Source organism: Oryza sativa, chromosome 7, assembly GCF_034140825.1.
Source record: "Oryza sativa Japonica Group chromosome 7, ASM3414082v1".
In the NCBI taxonomy this organism is placed as follows: Eukaryota; Viridiplantae; Streptophyta; class Magnoliopsida; order Poales; family Poaceae; genus Oryza; species Oryza sativa.
This window is the reverse complement of record NC_089041.1, coordinates 25,541,763-25,564,240: the sequence shown is the minus strand read 5'-3', so window position 1 is coordinate 25,564,240 and position 22,478 is coordinate 25,541,763. Positions and strand designations below refer to the sequence as shown.

The following is a 22,478-nucleotide window of genomic DNA, read 5'->3' as shown; positions in this document are numbered from 1 at the left end:
CCTACTTCGGATCCAGAAGTTTGTAGTTGGGCCCCCGTGATTCCGATTATTATGTATGGGCCTGAATATTACAAAGTCTGCTACTACAATTTGGCCTAAGCGAATACTGCGAGCCGTAATTTTCCAGTTTGGCCCCCGTTTAGGATAGCTACAATTGGATAAGTTCAGAAAATATACTGATAGTATATTTTAGTATAGGAATTACAGCGTTAAACCATGTCTGGAAGTAACACAACTGGCTGTTGCTGTTCCAAGATCTTTGCTCAAACTCAAAAAAAGAAGGTAATTTTGTGCAGTCACATAGCTGCTTCACATCGTGGAATCCTACTTCGCTTTTGCAATGGCCGAGCTGCTTCTCGATCTGGCTCACTGCTAATGCTGCTGCTACACAGAACGGGCGATTTCATTCCATCACGTCGATAAGTCGAGGATGCCGGTGCTTGACAATCTTGGGAGGCTTGCCGGAGCGCCGCCGCCTCTCTTCATCAGCCTGTAAAGTAGCAGGCAATAGTTCAGGATAAGCTGAAGAACCTGTCGATCATAACCCATTTTTGACAGATATCTCCAGCTTCATGTGCCTCACAAAGCAGATTATCACAAAACACAAGAAACATACTGCAATAAATATAAATGAAATAGAAGCATGGCAGCATTTTGGAGAAAACCTCAAAACTAAGGGTGTGTTTAGTTGGAGAAAAGGAAATTTTTGGGTGTCACATCGGAAGTTTGACCGGATGTCGTAAGGGGTTTTCGGACACGAATGAAAAAACTAATTTCAGAACTCGCCTAGAAACCGCGAGACGAATCTTTTGAGACTAATTAAGCCATCATTAGCACATGTGGGTTACTGTAGCACTTATGGCTAATCACGGACTAATTAGGCTTAAAAGATTCGTCTCGCGATTTCCCCCATAACTGTGCAATTAGTTTTTCTTTTTATCTATATTTAATGCTTCATGCATGTGTCCAAAGATTCGATATGATGTTTTTGGGAAAAAATTTTGGGGAACTAAACGGGCCCTAAGACAATGAAGCTACCTCCAGCATATCTGACATCAAGTGCACAAACAAAATTCATCTTCCAAGGTTCAGTTAAATCGTAACAAACTGGAAAACATCTTGCTTCCAGAATCGGGTTGGCTAAATATTCCTTTGGATTAAAAGAACAATATTCTGTTGGCAAATAAGTTTAAATTATACTACAGATTATCTAGTACGTGCTGGCAAAAGAAATCACAGATGGCTGGTCTGGAACAAGTGTACACGTGAAAACTTACCATCTCAGTTGGATGATCAGGTAGAAGAATAGCAATAGACTAGTCGAGATCATCACCTGCATAACAAAATAAAAGAAAACCGATTAGTTTTCCTAGTACATCAAGCAGATAGATCGAAAACACTTACAAATGGAGACTGCAATATGAAACCATTCTTACTGGTGTGCCGTCATAGAGATTGCCCAGTACCTTCTCTTTACCAGCTGGTCCAATGGTGTTGATCAGGAAATCATCGCCAATGAAAGAACACTGGATTTGCGATAAAAAAGTGTCAGGTAAAACCAGTGAACAGAATAGAGATGTACATAAATGAGTCAGACTAAGCTTAGAGGTTAAAGTCCACTTCATTAGATTGAAAAAAAAACGGAGCATCATGTGTACTTAATCTATGGCTACTTCTGAATGGAGGTTAAAATTTTCTTTCTAACAGTTTCCAGGATTCAACTTGTTGACAGTTAAGGAGCAGACAGCATTCAGTTGTAAGTTGAAAACAGATATACACCAAGTATATGAGAAAATACGACAGCTAAACAATTCCAGGAACATTATTCCAGTCATTCAATTAGTGTAAATTGGCCTCGACTAATTAAGACCCCAATAATATCAATCTAACATGCCAAGGGAATAAGAGATATGTATCACCTGCACAAGAATCAGTATTGCAATGTCATGCAAGGATAAAACTCTAAAATCGGAACAAATATTACATATCTCAAGTCCCAACATTGTATGACCAAATCAAGCAGAACAAGAATTGACACAACAGAAAACTGGTTAATGTGGCTGAGTACCTTTTTGTTTATAGTCATACCCATTTATATTTGTCTAACCCAAATCATCTTCCTCTTCATGGGTCAATGGTGGACCTGCAAAAGGGAAACAAGAAAGACCAAAGAGGTTTTATTACCGCATGTACCACTTGCATTACATAGGATGGAAGCATCGAGCAAAACTAAACAGTAGCACCTACTTTTAGTTAATGTGTCAACAGAGGAGAAAAGATCAGCAAGAACAGCGTTAACAGTAGAAGCATCAAGCCTAATCACAATTGGATCTGAACCCTGCAATCTTGACTCCTGAAGAAGCCAAAAGGCACCACCATTCCACCTACAGAGAAATCAAAAGGCACAACTGTCTGAATGTAATGGATGCACTATATAACCTAGACCATCAACACTTCAAGCCTTCAACAGCAAATAAAGTGCCGATTGACAAAGAAAAATATGATAAACAACAAATACAGCGCAAAATGGGAATCAACAATGACATATAAGTTACTAATGTGTTAATATGCTGTCACTAATTTGTCAGCTGCAATTTTAATGGATATATTCAATTGAAGATTAATTTGAGAAACCATATATCAATGCATGAAGGACGAACAGCATAATTAACCAATGGAAGGAATCGCAAGCTAACATTTTCTCTATTGCAGTATCATCACATAGAGTCAGATGAATCTACAGAAGAAGTGGTTATGTAACTGCATACATGTTTTGGGATTTTACATCTTTAGGCATCCAAAGAAATTTACTCGTAGAACCACCCACCTTGGTCACCCAGCAGCAGCCATAGACACATGAAACTGCAGGCGCCGGAGAGTACGGGGAAGCTTAGACCAAATCCGCCTGAAATCCCTGAATGAGCTCAACTGAGCTCCCCAGGTGCTGTTTATGGATAAAACTGTCATGTCTTGCCCATTTCTTATCTCCACAGTCCATAGTAGAGAAATAAATAGACCTAATAATCAATCCACAGTATGTGGGTTAATCCCTTTAAAAGATATCCCTTGAACAATTTGTAGATCTCAATGGAAATAGCTAAGATACATCCTTCTCTTTTGGAGAATTATCAACATCTGCATCATTGCCAAGGTCCAATATGCAGCTCAGCTTGGCATCTGGTGTAATACCTCTCTGAATCATATTATGATATGTCCTATAGGCACTTTTCTCATCTCCTGTTTTTAAGTATCCAATTATTAGATCTGTATAAGTTACTACGGTAGGTGTAAGCCCTTTAGTTTCCATTTCTTCCATCAACAACTCCGCAAAATCCATAGCACGAACTTTGGTGTAGCCACCAATTAAACATGTATAAACAAAAGTATCTGGCGATATACCCCCATTTTTCATCTCTCTGAAAATTTCCATAGCTTTTTTCATGTTTGAACGCTTACAATAGCATGCAATGAGAGAAGTGTACATAATTCTGTCGGGTGTCAGCCCCTCCAAAATCATATTCTTTAACAGTGGCGTCATTTCAGGGAGTCTATCATCATGGCACAACCCATTTATGAGGCTAGTATATGTAAAGATATTTGGCATCGTCCCCTCATCCAACATTTTATGATACAACCTGAAAGCCTCCTGCAAATCCAAAGCTTTCACAAAGCCATCAATAATAATACTGTATAGGACAACATCGGGAATATATCCCCTTTTTATCATGTCCCCAAAGAATCCCCACAAATCATCAGATTCGTTACCCTTGAAGAGGCCATTGATGATAACTTTGTATGTGTAAAGGTTGGGGACAATGTCAAATTGGCGTACTTCATCCAAGAAAAGAAAGGCTTCACTAATCAGCCCTTCTTTCATGAAGCCGTCAACTAGAATAGTGCATGTAATGATATTGGGGTTTATCTTGTTGTCAAGCATTAGTTCAAATAACCCCAATGCTTCTTTAAGGTATCTATGTCTACAAAATGCATATATAAGACTAGTGTAATTGTAAACATCTGGAACAAAATTATGGTTAACCATGTCAATCCAAAGACCATAGGCAACCTCTATATCCATATGTCGGCAACAACCATGAAGAACAATGCTGTAAGTAATTTGGTCATGCTTGAAACCTTGATATTTGAGACGTTCGAAAAGTTCAAGGGCCTCCTCAACTTTTCCAGCTTTGCAAAGACCATGCAGAAGTGAACTGTAAATGACAAGAGTAGGACTGACTCTGTTTCTTTCCATTTCATCAAGCAAATTAGAGCCTAATGATAGAGCACCTTGTTTGCAAAGCGCATCAACTAATATGCTGTAGCTATGGACATCTGGGACAACCCCACCTTTCTTCATCTCATCAAATACCTCCATGGCTTTGTGAACCTGATTATCGTTACAGAAACCATGAATCACTGCATTAAAACAATAGCTGTTGCAAGGGTAGCCTCTCTGCCGAAGCACTTGAAGAAAGTCCCATGCAGATTCGACTTGTTTGGCACGGCAAAGTCCATAAAGGTAGGTTCCGTAGGTTGCCGCAGTCGGCTTCACGCCTCTGATTTTCATTTCACAAAGAAGATCAAAAGCTTCCTCCAAACATGGTTTATCACCATGTGTATACATACTCATCAAAACTGAATAAGAGTAGACATTTGGTGAGGGACCAGTGCTCTTCATATCATCAAACAAACTCCTCGCATACATGAACTGATTCCTCTTGACTAAGGACTTCAGCAAGAAGTTGCAAAGCTGAAGCTCAACTCCAATCTTCTTGGCCTCGATGTAGGTGACAAGAGCATCCTCAAACATTGACAACTCTATAAAAACCCGTATGAGCGCAGCATAAACTTGAAGCAATGTTATCGATCCACCCAAATTGTTCACCAGCATAAGTGCCAACTCAAACAACTCCGGACCAGCATTTCCACAGTAATTGACAATGCTCTGAATCAAGCACCGGACCTCTATGACTCTCCGAGGCAAGAATGACTGTATAAGCAATGCAAACAACCCAATTGACTGGGAAAGGCCATATAACCTCTCACACTCCCTGAAGCTTATCTTTCTTGCGCCGTCCCAGTTTGAAGTCCGCACTGCTAGTGTGATCAAGGGAAGAAGGCACTGACGTCTATAATCACCAGAAATGGTACTCTGAGTGGGCTCTTGATGATCCAGGTTGTTCAAGCAACAAGCCAGTGAAGTAAATCGCGACGCCTGTGGGTGGTTTCTGGTTATGAGGGCTCGACGCAGGAACCCTGGCACTGCCCTGTGCATAGACAAGGGACGCCCAATCCCCTCCTTACATTGACAGGATATGAGCAGGAAGAAGATCCTACACAGAAATTACACTTCATGGACCAGGCCTCCGAGAAAGAATTCGCCCAGGTTTACAAATTTGAATCAAATCTCCTGCAAAGAGAACAAAAACACAAAATCATATCGCTATAACAATACCAGTCAAGCTCTCACTTGAAGCAAAGAAATAATTTAAAAAAAGAAATAATAAAAGTTTGTGTGTTCCAGAGAATCCCCTGGTCAGTGAGCTCCCGCGAACGAGAGCCCGGTCATCGCTCACCGACGAAGCAGCCGTCCACTCTCCGAGTCTCCGGGCGCGAGCTGGATGAGAGGGGCAGGGGGTGGGCGGGCACAGCGGCGAGGCCATGGGGAGCTTACCGGGAGGGACGACACTGAGGTGAGCTGGAGGAGGAGCACGCCGAGGAAGTGGCGGACCGCAGTCCGTCCCACGGGAGCAGCGCTAGGGTGAGGCGGCGGCGGAAGGGCTCGCCGGCGGTGGGCGGAGGGATCCACGGCGGCGGCGGCGGCGGGGAGGCGGGGAAGAGCGAGAGGCGATGGCCGTGCAGCTCCTGGGGTTTAAGGATGTGGTTGGGCCGTATCTGCTTTCCATGGGTGGGCCGGATTGCGCGGCTCAGAAGATCGGATGGGCTCCTCTTCGGGTGTACTGAGTTAGTGGGCCTCAAATATGGGCTTCGGTTTACGGAACATCCAGCCCATACCGTCGTGCGGCCCGTCCGACCGTACCAAAGCTCATCAGTTCAAGTAGGGTAGGCTGAGTGGGAAAAGCTAACGCGCGTGCCCGTTGGCGGTTGAGCGTTCCGGATAGTTTAGCCTAACTAACTAAGTTATTAGTAGATAATGACGATAATTAAGATACGATTTCCTTTTTCCCGGAAGATTTTTTCTACTACCTGACTGAAAACTTTCAAGTTAGATTTGAAAATTTTTGAAGCCAAATTTTAAAAACTTTCAAAACTCAATTTGAAAATTTTTAACTCGAAATTTAAATGTGTAAGACAAATTTTGAAAACTTTCAACTCAGATTTAAAAACTTTCAACTCATATTTGAAAACTTTCAACTCGAGATTTGAAAACTTTCAAGTACAGATTTGAAAATTTTTAAGTTAAGATTTGAAAAAATATGAAAGCTTTCGACTCAGATTTAAAAACTTTCAACTTGATATTTGAAAACTTTCGACTCCGATTCAAAAACTTTCGATCCAGATTCGAAAACTTTCAACTCGAGATTTGAATACTTTCAAATCAGATTTAAAAATTTTCAAGTTAAGATTTAAAAACTTTCAAATCAAAACATTTAAAAAAATAAGTGTGCTAAAGATTAAAAAAAGTAATCAGAAAAAACGGGAAAAAAAGCGAAAAAAAATCGCAAAAGAAAAAGGAAAAATAAATCACGAAAAAAGAACAAATAGGCTAATGGGCCTTGGGCTGGGAGTAGCTGGCGCGCGCGCGAGACTAGCAACCCCCAGGTTGAGTCTCACTTTTCCAACCCACCTATCTTTTTTTTCACGCCAAACTGCTGAATGGTGTGTTTTTTATAAAAAGTTTCTACACAAAAATTGTTTTAAAAAAATCATATTAATCTATTTTTTCGAAAAAAAGATAATACTTAAATAAGTATCACATATATAAAATACAGTATGAGTATTACACATTGGTAGTTTGGTAAAGGTAGTACAAAATTTAAAATTATGTTGTCATTTTAATATATTTTAATAATAAATTGAGAAAAAAAACATATATATACTATTATACGAGAGAAAATATAATAATACTAGCTGCGCAATCTGCACGGGCCACCATGCTAGTTAATTAATTAATCAATTAACTAGTCTTGATTTTTGATCTTGCAGGCATTCACGTCCCATTGACGGGATTGGAGTTTGGGACGTTGCAGTCTACAGATAAAAATGCTAAAAGCGATGTTGCAAAACAAAAAAGAAAAGACAGAGAAACGATGAATGAGATGTTTAATCGTGCGCTAATGAGTTACTTCGGTTTACTTGCGTGAGATGTTAGATCCTACTCCCTTTCTAGGTTAGGTTTTTTTGGATTTGGGACGGAGGGAATACATCCTAGCCAAGTTTGTCAGGCCATTTTAGATTAATGCCAAAACATACTCTACCAATATTTAAATAGTTTTCTAGATATATTTTGGTATTTGGAATAGTGCATACGGTGGTTTATATCATTGGCATTACCAATGTCCAATTTAAAATTTCTAGATTCCACTCAAAGCTTTGCTCTAAGTTGACATTAAAAAGGCAACTCTACCTCAGAAAAAAAAATTGGTGGTACCAAAATTTATCTAAGTTTTGGCACTAGCAGGGTATACAAACTAGCTCGTCATTTGTCAACATTGACAATCTTTCAAATAAAATCTTAGTGCCCTATAAAAAATAATCTTAGGGAGAAGAAAATGGAGAATTTAAAACATTTAGTATATACGCCTAACTGCAAGTCCAAATATACTTTCTCTAGTCAACATTACTCGTCGTTTCCGAGAAGCAATTTGCACTGAGTGTAGTTTAATTGAGTTGTCTGAAACGACGTATATTTCTGTCCAGAGGGAGTATATATTTATGGCAAAATTTGCTACGGGACTCTTAAAAAACGTGTAATTAGCTGTGGGACACCGTAAAAACGTGAATTGGCTATAGAACACCGCAAAAAAGTGATAATTAGCTACTAGACACCGGAGGTATTATTTTATTATTTCCTATAAAAACGGAGAGAGAGAGTGTTGAAAGTACCAAAATACCCCTGTGTCGTTTTGCTTGTTCTGGAGTCCCACTGATGCCGCTGCCCCATGCCAGCGAGCTGCCACGCCATGACCGGACTAAACAAGGAGAGAAAGAGATAAGAAATAGAAGAAGAAGACAAGAGAAAAAAAAAAGGAAGAGCAACCTGTAGCCATCGCGTGGCCGCCGGCGAACAGCACGCCGTGCCGTGCCACGCCACCACGGCATACGGCTGCCGCCGGGCAGCCCACACCGAGACCGCGGCGCTCACACGCGCGCCTTGGCACGCACTACCGTCGCTCACGCCGTGCCTCTGCCCTCGTCGTCGCACGGTCATGCCGGCGCCGTCCGACCATTCCTCATTGCTCCACCGCCGCACATGGCAAGGAACCATGAAAAGGAGGAAGAAATGGAAAAAAAAAAAGGAAAAGGCGCTGATGGGCGTCGCCGCACGCCGCCACCGCATAGTCGAATGGCGCCGTTGCCCGGCCCCCACAACGCGTGAACCCATCGTATCTAGGTGGTATTTAGTTGGAGGGACTAAAGTGGGGCTAGGCTAAACTTTATTCCCGGTAGAGACTTATGTTTTTGTGAGAGGGACTAAATTTAGTCCCTAGTTCCCAAACACCCCCCTAATCGCGCAACAGTTCCCAGCTGCACCCGTGCCCGTCGCATCCGGCCACGTTGCCATGTCCAGCGCCCCAGCCGCTTACAGCGCCGACCACTCACGACGTCAGCGCCGGCCACTCGTGACGTTGGCCGCTCACCATGGGCACTCGCCCACTCCACCGCTCGTAGCACCGACTGTACCGCCTCGCCCCTGGTGCCGACAGGCCACCGCGACTCTCCAGCCGGCCCCCTCCCCCCGCGCAGCAAGGCGGGGCAGATGGAGCTGGAGCGGCGTTGCATGACGGCAAGGCGTGCGTCCGCGCCACGTGCGTGAGGGCAATCTGGTCTTTTTCGATCATTTCTCTCTCCATGTTGTTTGAAAATAATAAAATAATACCTTCGGTGTCTAGTAGCTAATTACCACTCTTTTGCGATATCCTATAGCAAATTCATGTCTTTGTGGTGTCCCATAGCTAATTGCACGTTTTCTGAGTGTCTTCTAGCAAATTTTGCCTATATTTATTAAGACCATCTAAAAAGATGCACTTTTTAAGATGTAGTAGTATAAATTGCCCTAGCAAATGTTGCCGCTATCTTAAAATTGCTTCTGGTCTTATCATTTGCTCCTTTACTCAGGCTTATGGATGGCTAACTTTATTTTTTTCAGGGAAAAAGAACACATGCTACTTGAGTTAACCAGCTATCCTTCCAGCCACTATAAATAAGTAGTACATGACTCCACTAAAGCAATGACGTAAAAAAAGGCAAACAAGAGAACACATCACTATATATACATCAAAAGCAATATTTTCTGTGGATATGCTCTGAATAAACTATGAACTGAGAACTCATTAGCCCTAACAGCCACCCTTTTATACGGGGAAGAATATAGCCAAAAAGAAAAGAAATATTGATGTCAAAAGAATGGTCCTGCATGTTTGTGTGCTCTGTTCTTTTTGGGATGATTTGCTGATGTGATGCAAGGTTCCATGATATGACTTTGCAATTTTGTACCTTTCTTCCCTGGCCGCTAGTTGCCATTTCAATGCTGAGAGGTCATTTCCAAGAAAGAAATATTAATAATATCCTATAGCTTATATAATTATCGTTTTGAACGAGAACATGGTATTGAAAAATAACTTCGACCACTATTCCCAGTTATAATGTATATAGAAATATCAATAAATATATTATTTTATTTAAATAGTTTTTAAGATTAATTTATACATATAATCTTCATACTTCTAAGATATATATTTTAAAATTTATTTTTCTTGGTTTTTTTCTTTTTCCAGCGGCAAAATTTCTCAAAAGTGAAGGAATCTCGAATAGGCAAATATAACTTATGGCCCAAGATAATAAAATTGCCAACAAAGCATAATTCACAAAATATCCTATACTTGTTCCTTTTCTTGGAGCAACCATCAACCTTTGTCACACATAATTTGGAACTATCTCCATATATATAGTTCTTCATCGTTATTGTAATTCTTGAAAAAGACATAAAATCTATAATATATATATTCCTTCAACTTGTGCTTCGAGTATTTTTTTTCCTTGGAGTGATGCTATAAATCGAAAATAATAATGTAATACTACAAACCGCAATTTAGATGTACCAAGAATTTTCTATGGTGAGGCTCGCTTTGCCAAAAACGAGTGACCATGTGGGGTAGCCTCTGCCTCCAAACATGCTGAACTAGCAGTGTAACTTCAAGAAGATCCCCAAGGAATCATATCCCTTTCATCTGATGCTCTACAAAACCTAGAAGCAGTGTGGGAGCAAAAGTCACTAGCCACCCATGGTTTTGGCTATACGCCTAGAATATGCTTCTTGTATGCTTAGAATTTTAGTCACCACTCTTTCTCTATCCGTGCTCTAGGGACCCCCCATGTCACACCTTTTACCAAAAATCACTAAATCCACACTAGCCATCCTGCCTATTGCGACATTCTTACTCTACTTTGGAGTTTGGAGGTGCTGCTAAAGTTAAAACACACCAAATAAAACCATACACAGAAACCCTAATGATCTGGAACTACTTTTAACCCTAATGATCTGGAACTACTTTTATCAAGATTTTTGTCAAGTTCAAGAAAACTTTATATTCAAACAAGAAAATTGGGGCAAATACAAGGAGTTAATTCCATTTGATGTTCTTATAAGATGGAATTTCATTCAATACTTTGGGTCTAGATATTTTCATATATGGTATATTTATTATGCAACAATTGTGCACGAATAAAGATAGGTTTTTTTATGAAATTTCATGATGGAACAATATGTTACCTGAAATTATAAATTATAAGATTACGTGATGACAAATAACCCTCGGTATTTTCAAAAAAAAAAGGAAAGAGAGAGAGAACTCGATCTATATTGTAATAATATTACTCTATCTCAAATCCATGCTACAAATCATACGCATGTATAATAAAACCACAAACTTAAAACGTGACACCCGACGCGCAAATAGATCCACGGGGTGTCCATAGCACGTTTTGGGCAATCACGCCAGTCACCACGCTTGGCATATGCTGGTAAATATTCCACGAAACTCTGCTCTTATATCACGAGCACTCACCACGCACAAATCCACCAAACACAGATTTAGCTAACCAATGCTGTTCTTGCTACAAGATTAATCAGTTATCTGTAGGTATTGATCAGTGATCAGTTGCAGAGATGAAGTTTGGGAAGCTGCTCAAGAGGCAGATCGAGCAGAGCCTCCCGGAGTGGAGGGACAAGTTCGTGAGCTACAAGGAGCTGAAGCGCATCGTCGCCTCCATCTCCGGCTCGCCGGCCGACGAGGCCGCCTTCGTCGCCGCCCTCGCCGCCGACATCGACAAGATCGACTCCTTCTTCCTCGAGCAGGAGGAGGAGTTCGTCATCCGCCATAGGGCACGTACACCAATTCGCTTCAATTCGTTTGTGAATTTAGATAAGTTTTCTGATGGCGAAATGGGTTCTTGCCTTCTTGGTTGCAGGAGTTGCAGGAGGCGATCAAGAAGGCGGCGGAGGCGGCGGCGGAGGTGGCCGGAATCCGGCGGGAGATCGTGGACTTCCACGGCGAGATGGTGCTGCTGCTGAGCTACAGCAGCATCAACTACATCGGGGTGGGCAAGATCCTCAAGAAGCACGACAAGCGCACCGGCGGCGCGCTGGCGGCGCCGGTGGCGGAGGCGGTGCGGGAGCGGCGGCACTTCTTCAAGACGGAGACGGTGTCGCGGATGGTGCGGGAGTGCGAGGCGATGATGGCGGAGGCGGCGGTGCTGCCGGCGGAGGCGGCGCCCGAGGCGCTCGCCGCGGCGGCGGAGCACGGGATATTCCGGAACACCGTGGCGGCGCTGCTCACCATGGAGGACGTGCGGCGCGGCAGCTCCACCCACGGGCGCCACTCGCTGCCGCCGCTCACCCTGCCGGACTCCGACTGGCTCCGCTCCTTCCAGCCGCCGTCCCCCATCCCCATCCAATGACCACCGCCTCTTCGTCCTCGTCGGCCGCGGCGGAGGCTTTGCCGGGAAATTCTGCGCTGCGAAATCTGTAATTAAATTTGCTTAATTATCTTCTTGATCTTTTTTCTTTTTCTTTTTTTTTTTGCTGCTTCTTAAATAGGAGCGGCTAAATAATGTAAAAATGCGAGTTAACATACATACAGACGAATTCATACGTGTTTTGGCTTTCAAATATTCAAATGTAATACGAATTTTCCTCTTGTTTTCGAATGTTATTGGGTTAGGGGCAGTTTGACAGAGTTAGGCGTCAAAGAGAGAAAAAAAAGAAATACAAAAAAAAAAGAAGAAAACCACATGGACGATGTCGCTGCGGCGGCGAAGCGTTGAACAAAAAATCATTTGTGATTTGATACGCTCGAGTGGCCGTGATATATACTCCTATTTCATAATCTTCAGATCATGCAACGAGTCAACCTCAACTGTTCGCAGCGATCCTCACCTGCAAATTAGTGCTCGGTGACACAACGCAGCGTAGAAATTCTTCATGTTAAAAACGGTTACAATAATAGGCAGGCATGCCAATTGTCAAAATTCAAATCGAAAGCTATGCAGGATGATTCTCTTGGCCCGGACGGATATACCTCACATGTACTACAGGAGTTACTCACTCCGTCAAAAAAAAAAAATCTAAACTGGATGTGATATATTATAATATAACGAATGTCATATCCAATACTAAATTAATTTTTATTGAACAAAATGAGTAGCTGCAAAGTAGGTACATAGTGGCATAAGAGGGATGGCAAAGTTTTAGTTTGTCTACGGTGAACCGTCAAACAGACGGATGTCAATTGGAAGATATAATAATATGCCCCCAACTTTCCCACTGAAGCTGTGTGTTTTGGTGTGGTTTGGGAAGTAATCCCATACGCGAAAAACGGAGTGACAATATTAGCTACTTCCTCGGTTACAAAATGTAGCTACCTAGTACGTTATGCAACACTAACTAGTACTACGAATCTGGACAATCCAAAATGTAGCTAGTACGGGTGTGACACTACCTCTCATGTTCAGATTCGTAGTACTAGATAGTACGGCTGTCCAGATTCACAGTACTAGGTAGTGTCACATAAGGTAGCTACTTTCGGGACGGAGGAAATAACCTTTTTATAAAAATGGTTAATATGATTTTTAAGGTAAATATTACATATAAAAAGTTTATAAAATTGCATCGTTTAACAGTTTGGAAACTGAAAAGCGTGTTCGCGGGAAATAAGGAAGTGGAGGTTAGGAACAACCGCAAACGAACTCGGCCTAACTTCATTGACAAATGAAGTCTCTACACTTCCATTCAGCCATTCTCCCATCTTCTCAGGATAACCGGAAGGAAGATGGCAGGAATATTCTTGGCATGGGCAGATAACTCCAACGAAAAGCCGGCGTATTTATCAAAGAATTAACACTTGGGATATTCCTCAAAAAATGCCTGGTCTCCAGAAAACAAATGTGGGTTGATCTTTTGATGCCAAGTTGCTTCTGCAAGATCACACACTCTCTGAAAGAGATGGAGTAAGAAATAAATAGACTTTGCCGATGTCAGTGAGGAGTTGGGCAGCGTCGCCGGTGTCTCGTTCAATTCCTCACTGAAATATCTCCTCGCTTCATGGAGGCAGGCAAGAACTGGTTACGGAATACAGACTGAAACAGCTTTTGAGAAAGGGACATACTCCTTTGAATTTTGAATTTGGTAGGGAGAGCTTGCAGGTTTGCAGCTGATTTTGAAATTTTGAATTTGGTTTTGTGTTCGTTTTGGCCCTTTTTCTTGTCACTTTCGTTGAACAGCGTTCACGCTTTTCGTGATTGCTAAAAGGATATGTAAAAAAAAGGACCTAATATCAAAATCCAAATTTCAAAATTTAAAAACTGCTTCGGCTTTTAAGAGTGAGAAAAAAAAGTTGAGCCAAACATTTACATGGTCATGGAAGGCTGAATTTTTTTCATTTTTAATTTTTTTTTAAAATATTTACAGAAATAATCTATTGTTACAAAAATTTAAAAAATAGACCCTGCCGCCCTAGCGGAGGGCGGCAAGCTGACGTGGCAGACGACGGCTCGACGGCGCCGTGTGCACATTTTGCGCTTTGGTGGCGGCAAGGGGCGTAATGCAATTTGCCCAGCTGAAAAGAAGCATTTGGCTAGTTTTTTTTGCATCTAGGTCCCTTGCCTCTCTCCTAGAGGGCGGCAAGGGACCTAGATGCAAAAAAAAATCAAGTCAAATGCTTCTTTCCAACTCTGTTGATATGGCCCTTCCTGGGTTGGCTTTTTTGCATGGAGGCCCCTTGCCGCCCTGGCAGTGCGCGGCAAGGGTGTTAATGCAAAAAATTCAACTTTTTCAATCGGCCGTCATCGAGCTGCCATCTGCCACGTCAATTTGCCGCCCTTCACTAGAGTAGTAGGGTCTATTTTTGTAAATTTTTCCAACGATAGATTATTTCTGTAAATATTTTAAAAGAAACATTTAAAAATGAAAAAAATTCATGGAAGGCTTTACCTCGGCCTTCCCGTGGTTTGGGCCTGGAAGGGCATCTACATGGGCCCCTGTGTCTTTTTTGGGCCTCTGGAGAGTTATGATTGCAAGACAATTAGCCCAAGTAACAGACCAGGTGCAGTGCTCTGTTTAGTACCACACCGTCAGTTTTCAGAGAAAGGAGCATCAGGAGAGCTATAATACCAGGGTTAGTATCACGCAACAACTCATACCTTTCTCGGCCTTTTGGCTAAGATCAAGTGTAGTATCTGTTCTTATCAGTTTAATATCTGATATGTGGACCATGTGCCCACTTTGATATTAAATTTATTTTTTATGGGGGAGGGCTCACAATAGTGGCTTGCCACTAGGTCCCTCAAGCGTCGTTTAGGCGTTGCACTACAGCCTAAGCCTGGCGCACCCCAACCAAATCAATTTCAAGTGTTAGCACGTCAAAGAAAATTCGCATAGAAATTTCAGCTGTCAGTTATTGTTCATTAATCTTAATTTGAAGTGTTGTCAATTCAAATATACTACTTAGCAATTTCAGTTTTCATTGGCAAGTGCACAGTTTCGGTTACTTGCAATTTTGAAGCTGTGCATTGGCAGGGTAGTTATCAATTTCATACACAAATGAAAACATAGGGAAAAGGCCGAAAGGCTAACGGGCGATCGATCGCTGCCAGCGATCGTTTTTTTTTTCTTTTCCTCTTTTTAGTAAGTTTATACCTAAAGTTTACACATCTAAACTTTATCCACCTAAAGTTTGTAGAGCGAATGTGTATAAGTCAAAAGTTTATATACCCGATTCAAATTCGAATTCAGATTCAAATATTTTATATAAAAATATTTCTATACACAAAGTTTATACGTGCAAAATTTATGGTATAAAGTCTATGCACATGAATGAGAGTATTAGATTCTAATTGTCTTTTACTTTTTTTTGAAATTTATGATGTAATAGAAAAGTTTTTGAACTCGTCATTTTGACGGTTTGAAGGATAGATATATGAGGAAAGATGATACAAACAATTAAGTTCTTTGATTAATATAATAAAGCTTTTAGAATGACCCTTTTTCCTAGGGGCTGTTAGTGGGCGGGTAATCGTTTCCCTCTCCTCCTAGCGATCATACGTCCCTCCCTCTAATACTCCTCTTTCATCTCTCTTTTTTTAACAAACAGTGCCCCTAATTGAAGTACTCAGTTGACACTTGACAGTGTACCTACCAGTGTTTAAACTAATCAACTCCTTCTTAATCACTTAGACATTTTCTGTCCCATATCTGCTAGCACGCTCCTCCTCCTCACAGGCTCACACCCGTTTGTACTCTTCGCCGGCTTTAGCGTACACGCCAGAGTCCGTCCTCAGTATGATCTTGGCGTCCTGCGTGACGTAGCACGCCCAGTTGTCCACGTAGGACAGCGGCCCGGCCCTGATCAGCGGCCGCGTGTCCTCCACGTCATCGTCCTCGTCATTGTGCTCCGTGTCATCCTCACACTCCTCCCTCGAGTAGGCGAACCTGCTTGACACACCACACGCACACACCCACGAGTCGGTAAACTTTTGTTCATATTGATATAAGATGATGGGCTGTAGTAATGGTGAGCAGTAGTAGCATGTACCTCATTGAATTTTGTGAGGGCGTCCATAGGATGCAGATGGTGCAGAGGAGGAAGAAGGAGATGAGCTCCCACACCGCGGGGATTACCCACGCCACTCGCCACCGCTCGTTGTGCTCATCAGTCGTCTTAAAATGGACCTGAATTTTGATTTTAGAATTTTTTTCATACATTATTTTGAAGTGCTAAAAGTCTTCTTATGTTAATTAATTTACGAGCTTGTACTAATGTACCACATGAACAGTTAGTGTCATGACGATAAAAGTCACCAGTAATGTGGACGAAAACAACTAAGGTTGTGTTTAGTTCCACGCAAAATTGGAAGTTTAAAGAAATTAGAATGATGTAACGGAAAAGTTGAAAGTTTATGTGTGTAGGAAAGTTTGATGTGACGGAAAAGTTGGAAGTTTAAATAAATGAGTTGAAACAGGGCCTAAGAAAATGATTAGTCATTTATGAGAGCAAAAACAAATGCTGAAATGTTCAGGCCCTGTTTAGATGAGACTAAAACTTTTAAATCCCTATCACATCAAATGTTTTTGGACACTAATAATAAATATTAAACGTAGACTATTAATAAAACCCATCCATAATCTTGGACTAATTCGCGAGACGAATCTATTGAGCCTAATTAATCCATGATTAGCCCATGTGATGCTACAGTAAACATTATCTAATTATAGATTAATTAAGCTTAAAAAATTTGTCTCACGAATTAACTTTCATTTATGTAATTAGATTTGTAAGAAGACTATATTTAATACTCTAAATTAGTATTAAATATAAAGTTAAGTCCCTGGATCCTCAGTTCTCTGAAGTTGCTGAGCCATCAGAAAACAGCTAGGACTGCAGCGAAGTTATACCTCAAATGTGATCCAGCCGAGCGACAGGGCCACGGCGATGGTGAGAGAATTCGCGAATTTCCGATACATTTCAAGCTTCGCCGTCATCCTCCTCGCCTGCAAGAATCAGATTAATCACAGAATTCATTGATGATTCTCGAAGAATTATTCGAATTTTGGTAGAATTTTGAAAGTGGGAAGTTCAAATGATGCTACCTTGAGCTTGCTGATAGTTCTTGACAGCGAGGTGAAGATCCAGTAGATGAACACCGTGTTGAGGGCGGCGACGGGGAGAATGAAGAAGAGCCTCCTCGCCGGCGAGTGGTCACTGACGATGCCGACGTTGTCGCCGACGTCGAGCACCTCCGCCGCGGCGAGGAACGCGGCGCCGAGGGCGGCCACCCTGGCGTTGCCGCAGCCCAGTGCGGGCCTCGTCACGCCGTACCCCATGGCCACGAGCAGCGCCAGCACGCGGCACGCCGCGGCGCGCACGGCGCCCGACGTCGCCGCCCAGAACGTCGTCCCCGCCGGCCGGACGCCCGACGCGTCGAACTCGGCGAGGTCGAGGTACCAGGTGGTGACCTCCACCATGCCCAGCGCGATGGCCGCCGTCGCGAAGTTCTGCAGCGGCGACACCTCGCGCCAGAACCTCGCGTACCGGGCGAACCAGAGCGCGGCGAGCGCGGCGAACGCCAGCGACATGGCGCCGTAGAACGGCTTGAGCGGCGCCATCCTCCCCGGGAGGTAGCCGCGGCTGTTCTTCCAGATGGTCTTCCCCTCCGCGGCCACCACCTGCCCGGCGGCGAGCGACGCGTCGCAGTGGACGAAGTGGAGGCTGTACATCCCGGTGCGCGCCACGGCGACGGTCTCGTCGGGGAACGCCGCGACGAGGCTGCCCGGGAGGAACGACGCGGCGAGCACCTTGGGCCAGCGGCCGGTGGCGTTCGACGACGCGGGGGCGCGGTACACGACCGCCCCCTCCGTGCACCCGCCTCGCCTCGCCATGCCCGGCGTGCAGCACAGCGCGCGCTCGCCGCCGACGACGTCGGACACCGCCCCGACGGCGTCGCGGTCGCCGGCCTCGAAGATGACCGCCGCCACCGTGACCGTCCGGTTGCCGTCCTCCTCCGCCACCGACGCCGCCTCCGGCGTCCTCCTGAACGCCACCTTCTCGAATCTGCACCAAGAAACCCCCCCATGGCGAGCGCGTCACATCCCAAGAACCAATTCAAACAACGAAGCAATGACACTTGGCACCCACAACCAGCTCCGGCCACCGTACCGGACGAACGACTCCGCCGTGGCCGACGCGTAGACACCCTCGCTGCCGCCGTGCAGCACGAAGCCATTGCCGACGCCGGCGAACCTCTCGCCGGCGTACTCATGCACCGACGCCTCCGCACAAACGACGGCGCAAGAAACGACCACCACCGCCACCGCCGCGCCGGCGAGGAGGAGCCGCCTTATCGAAGGCATCACTGACATCGCCGGAGACGGGAGACTGCTGCTACCACCACCGCCGCCGCGGCAGCATCGGCGGCGGCGTGGAGTAGAAATACGAGAGGTGGAGGGATCCCGAGAAGTGGAGGGAGAACGGAAGAGACGACTTTGACGTTGGGAGGCAGCCATGAATTTTGTTAGGTCCACACCCTAAACTACAGAGGAAAAGAAAAAGAAAAAAATACAGAGAATCCATTGCAATAATAATGGAACAGTGACAAAACCATGATGGAATTAGGCAGACATGCATGACAAAAATGACAAATGAGAGGGAACAAATATGAGCAAGATTTAGCATTGAGATTATCTTGGTGCATGATTGGCTCCATTTCGTTGAGCACTATGCAATATGAAGTGACACGGGGATCGTTTGATCACGCGTTTTAAACAAAGATTTCGAGGGAAATATCATTCTCTAAATCAAGTAAGAATACACATAGTTATGATATTATCGGACTAAGGAGAAAAAAGAACCATGACCAAAACGCCTATTGTTTTAAAACGATTTTCTAACCTAAAACCGAAGTGGTAATATAGGTTGTAGCTCAACATTACAAGGGTTATGTGGGCAAATGTTTGGTACCTTGAGCAGATAAACATCGCTCCTGGGTGGAGAAGACCTAGGGGTTTGAGAAGAGCAGTGATATTGTGACAAGTTTCCTTAATTCCTCTTGCTTTGTTTAGTGGCAGTTTTACTTGTGGACTAAGGGATGACCGTGAGCTTGTAATGCCAGAGCTGAAGTTGAGGTTTTAGTGACGTGCCACTGGGGTTTTAGCGGTTTGAAAGCCACGTGTGTGTCCTCTCCTGATTACACTTACACCATCACTTTCTTGGTCATGTCAAGTCAACGACGATGTTAATTACCGCAATAAGAACAAATCTAATACTCCTCCGTCCCAAAATATAAACATTCTTAGCATAGTGACGAGTCAAATGTTTTTAATTTTAACTATTAACAGCAAAAAAATAAAAAAAAATCAATCATGTAAAATTGATATTAGTAGATTTATCATTAGAAAAACTATCATAATATTTAACTTTTTTTATTTAAAACATCTTACTTTTATAGATATTGTTGGTTAAAATAGCATCTCAGAGACCGTGTTAGAGTAAAAAAAAATGCTTATATTTTAGGATGGAGGGAGTAGTTATCTACATTCACTCTAATAGCTTAGTCATATAATAAATTTATAAATATATATTTTACTATCAATATTTGATCACCTCGCATACACACGTAAATACATGATATATTGAAATCCGTGTGTCACAGCTGACTATATCTATAGCTCGTTTTTCTCCTCTCTACGCTTATCTCTTCTTGACATTTACTTGTAGCTAACATATAGCCTGTTGTCTTAAAAAAAACATATAGCCTGTATTTGCTACGCGTTGTTATATTTCTACCGGTACCACTGCCCTGAGTTCTTGATTTGTAGCATAAGGTACAATATTTTTTTCCCATAAACGTGATCATTGAAGAAGAAAAAAAAGGGATATTGCAGATGTGCTGACTGAGCTAATTAAGAATAAGATATTCAGGCATAAACCAAGTTAGCTAGTGACTTTTGCATGCATTTGACATGCATAAGTCCACTAGCAAATATCTGCAGCCAAAAATCATCCTAATCCTAATAATCAACCAAAAAAGTCCAAAACAAAAGGAAAAGGTCAAAAGGTACTCATCGCAAGCCTGCAACAAGTCGCACAGCAAGACAGAAACTCACACCAGTTGGGCAGGAAACCACATGACCGTGTGTACTGCATGCCCCGTTTGGCTCACAACCTAACCACCAGCACACGCCTAATTAGTTTAATCAATAATTACCTTACCTTGTTTTTGCTTTCAGAATTAAGTGATCGTCTCGTCTAAGCTTCATGACCTTTACGCATCCGATCGAGTGACAAGAGATCAATTGGAGTAGTTATAAATAAGCGTGAGTATTATAATTAGGAGAAGTTTTACTGGTGTTTTTATTTCAAAAATAAAAAAAAATCAACGGTCTAAAATAGAAGTATTATATAAGGGTATTTAAGTATCGATCTAACAGATGACATGGTGAAGGGTGTCGACAAATAACCATATTTTACTGTTGATTACCCTGTTGTCATTATTTACTGTAATTTTATTTTAAAAATGGAGGATTTTCCCATATAACTATATAAACCGATGTTCAATGACCGAACGAAAATGGGAAAAGTTTCAAAAAGGAAAAAAACTTTTCGCCTTCAACCGGGCCTAATTCAAAACAGCCCAACTATTTTGCCTCTGTTTTTTTACGTGATTTTTCAAATGTTCAATTTCAAAAAAAAAAGGTCAAGTTCAAGCTTGACATGAATTTTGACCTTGTTTTTACATGCATTTTAAAATGGAAACTGAAGTTCAAAACATAGGGGAGAAAGCAATAGCCTAGCAAACAAAACCATTTTCCCCCTCCAATTGGACCTAATTTGAAACAACACCCAATTGAAAATGGAATATGTCTACTTTGACTCCCTTAACTAGTGTCTTAACCTAATTTGTATCTTTAAACCGTAATAGCGGATATTTTGACCCCCAACTATTAAAACTGGTGTAATTTGTCTCCCTCAACGGTTTTGGAGGACTGTTCACTATCATGGAGCATACGTGGCGGTGTTGTAAGCGTCTGTCGAGGAGTGATCCTCTCTAGCAGGAGATCGTGAGACCCCCCTTTCGTGAGTTCGGCCGGGGAAGAAGCTCGCCTCTAGAAATCGCGTATCCGTCCCCAAGGCTCCTAGCTAGCTCGCACACAACCAAATTATACAGGTTCGGGCCGCTATGAAGCGTAATACCCTACTCCTGTGTATGGGATTTAGACTGAGAGTTACAATGGTTCCTAAACTCGGGAGAACACTCTTACTTCCCTCCTCCACAAGCTCAGGTTTTCTGAGAGTCGTCCTCTTTCTCGGTGGGTAAGGTCCTCCTTTTATACCTCAAGGGGATACCACATGCACCGCTTCTACCTACTCTTTTTTCGGGAGGGGACCCACCATATCTTGACTGGAACTCGACCCGTGCCTTCGCCTGGAAGCTAAACCATAGCTTGTCCTTGAGCGGGGCCCAGCACCGTCCCTCGCCTGACACGGGGGACAGCCCTGTCATTCCCTCATTAATAGGTGAAGACTTGTGGTGGCCGCCGTCCGAATGACCCCCCGACGGGACGGGCCATACCTACCTCCACTCCACCGGAAGCAGATGTGACGTGGGAGCACGGTTGTCCATCCAGTCAGACGTGACCGGCGTCAGGCCGGTCACAGACCGGTCATTCTTGACCATCGCGCGTCAGTTTAGCACGCCGCACGTCTGCCCCACTGCATTAAATGTGACATGGGGCAGTTGAGGCGCTGTGCGGATTAAAGGAAGTTCAGCCTGGGGCCCCTCCTCGCTTGCTCCCCCCGCCAAACGGCGGCTGGGCGAGGGCCTCGGGGCAAAGCAGTGCAAGGGCCCGAGGGGCATGACGTGGCACCCCGAGGCCCCGACACCCCGGCCGCTCCTGCGGTTCGTGGAATGCGGGGACAGGACCATGCTGTAGGGACACGTGGTAGGATGGAAAGGTAGATTCCCCTCACTTCGCATACCCCCGGGCCCATATCTCCGACAGTTTAGGGCTTAGGGTTTAATAGTTGGAGAGTCGAGATATCCGGTACTGCGATTCAAGCATACGAATCAGATTCGGCCCAATAATCCAGATGCCAATAGGACGGCCCATCAATCCAGATGCAATACGACGGCCCATCAGATCCCGTCCCCGAGAAGGAATCCCCCTCACCGTTGGATCCGATCCGACGGCTGAGACCAGCCACACAAACCCTCAATATATATTCGCTCGCCCCCCGCTGCGTCTC

The 22,478-nt window shown here is 43.5% G+C and overlaps 3 protein-coding genes and 1 non-coding gene across 6 annotated transcripts; 2 read left to right on the top strand and 2 right to left on the bottom strand.

Moving 5' to 3' along the window:
* Positions 1–159: 159 nt before the first annotated feature.
* On the bottom strand, positions 160–5,842 carry LOC4343897 (uncharacterized). The gene is made up of 7 exons (XM_015789087.3): positions 5,675–5,842; positions 2,828–5,410; positions 2,248–2,384; positions 2,069–2,143; positions 1,437–1,526; positions 1,278–1,333; positions 160–490 (listed from the first exon to the last, which is right to left on the bottom strand). Exons 4-7 carry the CDS (start codon positions 2,090–2,092, stop codon positions 412–414), a joined length of 249 nt encoding a protein of 82 aa, XP_015644573.2. The 5' UTR covers positions 2,093–2,143; positions 2,248–2,384; positions 2,828–5,410; positions 5,675–5,842; the 3' UTR covers positions 160–411.
* A 5,299-nt stretch (positions 5,843–11,141) lies between these two features.
* LOC9271158 (SPX domain-containing protein 6-like) lies at positions 11,142–12,380 on the top strand. 3 transcript variants are annotated; one of them, XM_066312025.1, is made up of 3 exons: positions 11,142–11,205; positions 11,349–11,566; positions 11,653–12,380. In XM_066312025.1, exons 2-3 carry the CDS (start codon positions 11,351–11,353, stop codon positions 12,139–12,141), a joined length of 705 nt encoding a protein of 234 aa, XP_066168122.1. In that variant the 5' UTR covers positions 11,142–11,205; positions 11,349–11,350; the 3' UTR covers positions 12,142–12,380. The 3 variants fall into 3 exon arrangements, 2 of the variants coding, with proteins under 2 accessions (XP_066168122.1, NP_001411460.1); NM_001424531.1 differs by having other exon boundaries at positions 11,148–11,566; NR_188778.1 differs by having other exon boundaries at positions 11,147–12,380.
* A 2,496-nt stretch (positions 12,381–14,876) lies between these two features.
* LOC112939779 (U2 spliceosomal RNA) lies at positions 14,877–15,073 on the top strand. The gene has a single exon (XR_003243646.1). It is a non-coding gene; the product is annotated as a U2 spliceosomal RNA (small nuclear RNA).
* Positions 15,074–15,694: 621 nt separating this feature from the next.
* On the bottom strand, positions 15,695–18,687 carry LOC4343895 (transmembrane protein 87A). Its single transcript, NM_001403139.1, has 5 exons — positions 18,393–18,687; positions 17,327–18,287; positions 17,132–17,227; positions 16,272–16,408; positions 15,695–16,168 (listed from the first exon to the last, which is right to left on the bottom strand). Exons 1-5 carry the CDS (start codon positions 18,593–18,595, stop codon positions 15,961–15,963), a joined length of 1,605 nt encoding a protein of 534 aa, NP_001390068.1. The 5' UTR covers positions 18,596–18,687; the 3' UTR covers positions 15,695–15,960.
* Between the last annotated feature and the right edge of the window lie 3,791 nt (positions 18,688–22,478).

Coding starts and splice junctions, on each gene's coding strand:
- LOC4343897 (XM_015789087.3), bottom strand. CDS start 2,092: ATGGGTATGACTATAAACAAAAAG. Junction 1,334..1,436: donor ATCTCTATGACGGCACACCA/GTAAGAATGGTT, acceptor TTTGTTATGCAG/GTGATGATCTCGACTAGTCT. Junction 491..1,277: donor CTGATCATCCAACTGAGATG/GTAAGTTTTCAC, acceptor GCTACTTTACAG/GCTGATGAAGAGAGGCGGCG.
- LOC9271158 (XM_066312025.1), top strand. CDS start 11,351: ATGAAGTTTGGGAAGCTGCTCAAGAGGCAGATCGAGCAGAGCCTCCCG. Junction 11,567..11,652: donor AGTTCGTCATCCGCCATAGG/GCACGTACACCA, acceptor TCTTGGTTGCAG/GAGTTGCAGGAGGCGATCAA.
- LOC4343895 (NM_001403139.1), bottom strand. CDS start 18,595: ATGTCAGTGATGCCTTCGATAAGGCGGCTCCTCCTCGCCGGCGCGGCG. Junction 17,228..17,326: donor GAACTATCAGCAAGCTCAAG/GTAGCATCATTT, acceptor TGATTCTTGCAG/GCGAGGAGGATGACGGCGAA. Junction 16,409..17,131: donor TCGGCTGGATCACATTTGAG/GTATAACTTCGC, acceptor ATCAAAATTCAG/GTCCATTTTAAGACGACTGA.